At 37.2% G+C, this 6,499-nt stretch overlaps 1 protein-coding gene across 1 annotated transcript; it reads left to right on the top strand.

Annotated features, from left to right (window-relative positions):
- Window positions 1-3,740: 3,740 nt before the first annotated feature.
- On the top strand, window positions 3,741-6,376 carry mboat4 (membrane bound O-acyltransferase domain containing 4). The gene is made up of 3 exons (XM_031305490.2): window positions 3,741-3,952; window positions 4,585-4,809; window positions 5,222-6,376. The coding sequence occupies exons 1-3, from the start codon at window positions 3,834-3,836 to the stop codon at window positions 6,174-6,176; spliced, it is 1,299 nt and encodes a 432-aa protein (XP_031161350.1). The 5' UTR covers window positions 3,741-3,833; the 3' UTR covers window positions 6,177-6,376.
- Window positions 6,377-6,499: the final 123 nt, after the last annotated feature.

Below are 6,499 nucleotides of genomic sequence, written 5' to 3'. Positions count from 1 at the left end.
TGGATTTGTTGTAGTTTTATTTGTGATGGTACTTGTTCAGATTTTTATTAGTTAGCGATGGTGGTTTTTATAGATGTCTTATTTATTTATCTGGATTGTTTTGCACTAGCACTTTAAGATGGAATAACTGGCACCTTTATAATGGATTATAGGACCTCAACCACTTTAAATTATGTGATTAATGTATTCCATGTGCTTATTTTCAGTGCTCCACTTAATGTGGATTTTCTTTTGTTTTGCCGTGTGTCTGAATGTCTTACATGTGTGCCTTGCTGCACCACAAATTGCCCCTTTGGGGATAATATCAAAAACGTTGATAATGAGAAGCTGCAGAATACTTGCCGGTGAGTCACGCAAACTTGTCTTTATCTCTTATTCTCCATTTTTAAAGGTGCAATGCTATAAATTGAGGTTTATTGCTTCATCATAAGTGGTCCAAAAAGCCACCAAACGACTGCTGCTTTCAAAGGAGACCAGCCCTTTGTACACTTATCAGTTATAGACATCAAAGACTGCAAGTCTATGAGAGGAAACCACAGAAATTGGACCTATGAGAGCTCTTTATTTACGTTAAAGGATAAATCCACCCGGAAAAAAATATGTTGGCCTTGCTCACATTCAGCATTTCAAATGCATCTTGGGTGATGTGATTGCAAGAGCTCTAAATACAGATTTAACCACCAAAGATGCATTTAAATGTAGGATGAATACATTGGGATCTACTTAAAGCAACATCCAGATTCAGAGTTCAGGAATCAAAATACTGAAAGGCTATAGGAGGAACGAAAATGCATCAATAGCTGCACCGAGGGGCCAGGCCAACACTTTTTTTTATTTTAAATCATACATGCATAGTTCTGTAAAGTCTGTTCCGAGGTAAAGTAGCCACTTAAATAGTTTTTCTAGCAGATGTAGCCAAATAAAAAGCACCATGGTACCAGATGTGGCCTGCAATAACGGTTTCAGTAAAAGGAGCATCCCCAAAAGGCTCAGTCATTCACAAGCAAGGATGAGGCGAGGTTCGCCACTTTGCGTGAGTAACAGTTTAAGAAAAAACGTTTCTCAACGTACAATTGCAAGGAATTTAGAGATTTCATCATCTACAGTCCATAATATCATCAAAAGATTCAGAGAATCTGGTGAAATCTCTGCATGTAACCGGCAAGGCTGAAAACCAACATTGAATGCCCGTGGCCTCAGGCGGCACTTCATTAAAAATGATGAAAAGGATATTACCACGTGGGCATAGGAACATTACGGAAAACCATTGTCAGTTAACACCATTCGTCGCTACATCTACAAGTGCAAGTTAAAACTCTACCATGCAAAACGAAAGCCATATATCAACAACACCCAGAATTGCCGCCAGCTTCTCTGGGCCCGAGCTCATCCTAGATCGACTGACGCAACGTGGAAAAGTGTGCTGTGGTCTGATCGAGTCCAAATTTCAAATAGTTTTTGGAAATCATGGACGTCATGTCCTCCAGGCCAAAGAGGAAAAGGATCATCCACATTGTTATCGGCGCAAAGGTCAAAAGCCAGCATCTGTGATGGTATGGGGGTGTGTTAGTGCACATGGCATGGGTACGAAGGCACCATTAATGCTGAAAGGTAAATACAGGTTTTGGAGCACCATATGCTGCCATCCAAGCAACATATTTTTCAGGGACGTCCCTGCTTATTTCAGCAAGACAATGCCAAGCCACATTCTGCACGTGTTACAACAGCGGCTTCATCGTAAAAGAGTGCGGGTACTAGAGTGGCCTGCCTGCATTCCAGACCTGTCGCCCATTGAAAATGTGTGCCGCATTATGAATCGCAAAATTTGACAACGGAGACCCTGGACTGTTGAACAACTGAAGTCGTACATCAAGCAAGAATGGGAAATAATTCAATGTACAAAGCTTCAACAATTGGTGTCCTCAGTTCCCAAACGCTTATTGAGTGTTGTTAAAAAAAAAGGTGATGCAACACAGTGGTAAACATGCCCGTCCCAGCTTTTTTGGAACGTGTTGCAGGCATCAAATTCAAAATGAGTGAATATTTGCCAAAAAACAATAAAGTTTATCAGTAATCTGTTTTTATTTGCATTTTACACAATTTAATGGATTTAACACCACTGTGGTCAGTGGTGGACTAAGATTTGACAGTCATGCATATTGGAATTTGGGTTTGTAAGATTTGATAAGAAATTGTGCAGTGTTAGCATTTCATCACTGATCAGAAAACACTGAATGACTTAAGTACATAAAGCTAGGCAGGCGACCTCACAACAAGAAAATTGATATTTTGTTGTCACCCTTTCTCCTCTCTGGGAGTTTGTTTTGTCTTCTAGTACTGGCTTCGTCTTGTTTTACGCTTGGCAATTGTTGCATTGCAGCTGCTTTCTACACGAGATAGACATTAGGAGCAGAACAAAAACAAGTTTATAGTTGGAGAATATCAGACATGTTTGAGAAGTAATTGATATATCTTTAATTTGCAGTGCTTGTTCACTTGTTTTTTTAGTACCTTTGCCAAAATACATGTAATATAATAATAAACTTTATTTATACAGCCCTTTTCACAACAAAGTGTTGTGTAACATATTTCACAACAGGTCAGACCTGCAGTGCTTACCTTTGAAAATGCCTTTTCATAAGGGCAGCTCAAAACATCCTACTGCACCCTATTGTACACAATGCAGTCAGGGATACAATTACAACGGTAGTCTTGTATTGACAGGAAGACAGTAAACATTATTCAGCGTGAGACACCTTCCAAATAGTCAGAAATATAGGTCAGTATGAAAGTGCCTCCTAAAATGCCTTCTAAACGTTTTACTTTTAACAAGGTTGGGTCAAACGAGGTCAGACATCTCTTGTGCAAAGTTCATTGGGCAGGAACAGAATTTATCTACACACAGTATAATACTGAAATAATATGGAGTTATATTCCTATCTGCATAATAATGAATACTCAGACTTTTAGCGAAAGTTGTTAGAAATGTGCCAAATTTGTTGTGCCAAAAGTGGCTTTAAATTGATATAGAAGTGAATTGTACATTGTTATTTATAGGTAAAACTTAATTTCATTGTTGTATAACTGAAATAAGGCCAGGGTGCTGTGGCTCAGACCCTGATACTATTTTAATAAATTCATCATAAATTTGACAAACCAGTTTGTAATATTGAATAAATAATATAATATGTAATAAATAAATATAACCTTGGACGAGAAGGTTAAAAGAGCAATGACTTTGCTTTTCATCGTTATATATATATATATATATATATATATTTTACAGGTGACACAGGAGCTGGTCCTTGACCTCCATTTTGATCTTGGACTTTTTTCTATCTCTTACTTTGTTTACACTAGTTGATTGTTGTTTTTCATGGGTTAAGTCTTGAATATGAAAGTCAAAATATAGCTGACTAAAATTACATATGCACATAATGGTCAACCAGGCCTATAATACAAATTAAGATTAAGATTGTGCGACAGTTTGTGAGAAATATTAACCACACACTATAGATTAACAGTGAAAACAGACTTCCTGAGTTGATACTGTATTTGTTTGATTAATGGAGGATGGTTTTTGGTTGCTACAGTTGCTAAAATATGGACTAACTAAAAAGCCTCTGTATCCCACAGTTCTGATAACGTTAAACAAAAAGAAAAGCTATTATCAGTACTGTGTGATAATGGTAAACAAAAGGGATTGCATTAATGCAGGCCAAAGGTGGAATGGCAAAGACAGTCGGCTGGGGTAAAACAAGTATTTCACCTGTTTAATAAGACAATCAGCAGCAAACCTCAGCGGCTTCGGTCTGTGATCCTCAGATGCAGATATGGGTTTGATGAGCTGGTTGTGGGAACATCAGTTTCTAATGCACCAATGTTTTTCACTTCCATTCGCATTTTTGTTTTATTTTCTTGCTAAACGGGGATATCTGTCTTTGACATACAGGTAGGAAATTACAAACCGATTTATTGATTTTTATTATATATTAAACTGCATTTTAAAAGCAACGTGTCAAGTAATTACAGGCCACCGTTACTCTTTATTCTAATGTATTTGGATTTTAATTTAAGTAAGTTCATGGTTTGATTTGTAAATCAAATGAAATATTAAGTCATTAGTCCAACTGGAACATAAATCAATAGCAGAACCATTATGTATAAATGTATTCATACTTGTTAGTATTTCATTTATCTGATTGTATTTTAAAATCTAAAAATCTGTAAAAGCAATGTGGTAAATATTTGTTTTTAAATGTCCTGTTTAAATAAATTGATTTGGCAAACCGTAAATAAGTCAGTACCACAATAAGTTGTCAATAGAAGTGCAACTAACAATAATTGTTTATCAATTCATCTGCAGAACATTTTCCTGATTAATCATTTGGTCTATAACCTGTCAGAAAATAGTGACAAATCCTTGCTGACGTGTTCAAATGTTTTTTTTTGCCGACCAACAGGCCAAAACCAGAAATATTCAGTTTACAATTATATCAAACAGCAAATCCTCATATTGGAGAAGCTGAACCAGAACCAATCTTTGGCATTTTTCCAATTGTCAACATGAATTTCCATCTACAGGTACCTATTTGTTTCTGTTGGAGGATGCGTCCTGGCAGTCATCACTATGGGCATCTACAGCTCGCTTTTGTTCACCTCTACCTTTGTCTTTATTCTGCTTGTGTGCTCTGTGGATCCAAGCTGTGTCCACACCTGGGTGTTTGGTATCCAGATTTTGTGGCAAACCTTCTGGCACCTGCTTATACAGTACAGGGAATACTACTTGCAAGAGCCTGTCAGCATCAGGTACTAATCTTAAATCAGTTCATTGGTATGTAAACTGACACCTTCATGCTTTGCCAGAGCATCCAACATCAAATATGAATTATTGTATTTAAAGGATAAGTCTGGTGATATTCTATATTGTTCTTATTGTCAACTAACCCCATGAAAAGCCCAAAACCCATAAACCCAATAAATACATAAATGCATATAAAAACATGATTGACCATTTTAAACCCACTTAAAAGCAAAAAATAACTTTCTGTGGCTATAATCAAGTGCTAAAACAATTTCTGAAAATGTACTTTAAGAATGAAATTGATTGTCTTCCACCACAGAGCTATTATGCTTTGGGAAAATTATCTTTTTGCATTTTATGTTTTTAATATTTATAAAATGACTCGTGTAATCAAATTAACAACTCTTCCACTTTCAGATTGTTTTTAGCTGTGTCCTCTTTGATGCTGCTCACTCAGAGAATGACCTCAGTGTCCATGGACCTCCAGGAGAAACGAGTCCTGCTAACATTTAAAGCATGGTCCATAAGGAAGGCTTGTGTGATGCTTCTTCCGCTTATCAGCTACATCCTCAATTTCACCACAATGCTTGGTGGGCCTTTGTGCTCCTACAGCCAATTTTTGTCCTTAATGGCAGGGATCAGCCTCAACCCTTCACCTAATCCACTGGGTGTAGTCTTCCTTAAGTTGATGCAGGTGTTATTGCTGGAGTGGGTAAGATATTGTCTTGTCTATTTTCTCAAACATAACACCTATGATCCCTCCAACTCTATCAATCTCTATGGCGTCCTGTGGGTTTGGGGTCTGGCGGCGGTTATGAAGATCCAATATTATTCTCACTGGAGGATCAGCGAAAGCCTCAATAACGCAGCTGGGTTTGGCTACTGGGACAATGCACCAAGAGACTCCCCAGACTGGAGCAGACTATCCGATGGAGATTTCTGGACCATTGAAGCATCGAGTCGTATGTCAGAGTTTGCCCGTCGATGGAACGCCACAACAGCTTTGTGGCTGCGTAGACTAGTTTACATAAGGTGCAAACGTTTCCCGTTGTTTATGACTTTTAGTTTCTCAGTGTTGTGGCATGGCTGCCATTTAGGTCACTTTGTGGGATTTTTGACCTGGGCAGCAACAGTGAAAGCAGATTATCATATACACAGGCACTTGTGCCCAAAACCTTCATCAACATGGAGGAAAATATACACTTGTTTAAGCTGGATAAACACTCAAATGATTATTGCTTGTATTGTTATAGCAGTAGAATTAAGAAATAAGTCTGGTTTGAGACTTTTGTCTATAACATACATAGGTCTGTTTCCACTTTTCAATATAATTCTTCCTTTTATCTTATTAAAACTCAACACAGTTGAGTAATTTAGTCATCTAAGCCCATTTTTTGTGTTGTTAATACTGTTTTGTTGACTTGGGGGGAACAACGATAAAACTCCATTAATAACACCATAGTAATGGGTAATGTTAATTAAATAAGTCCTTGTCTTGAGTAGTCTCCGAAGATGTAACTAAAATCCATACTTTATTTCTATGTTTTATCCACTATTGCTAAATGAACTAGATTTCAGGAGTAAAAACAACAATATTTAAAATTTGTGGTAGGGTGGTTCTCTGCTAGCATAAACTGAAGATCACTTCTGTCATTTAAACCTACATTGAATTCTCATTTTATTTCATATATATAT

The sequence above is a fragment of the Sander lucioperca genome, chromosome 2 (genome assembly GCF_008315115.2).
Source record: "Sander lucioperca isolate FBNREF2018 chromosome 2, SLUC_FBN_1.2, whole genome shotgun sequence".
In the NCBI taxonomy this organism is placed as follows: domain Eukaryota; kingdom Metazoa; phylum Chordata; class Actinopteri; order Perciformes; family Percidae; genus Sander; species Sander lucioperca.
This window is presented reverse-complemented; position numbering and strand designations above follow the sequence as displayed.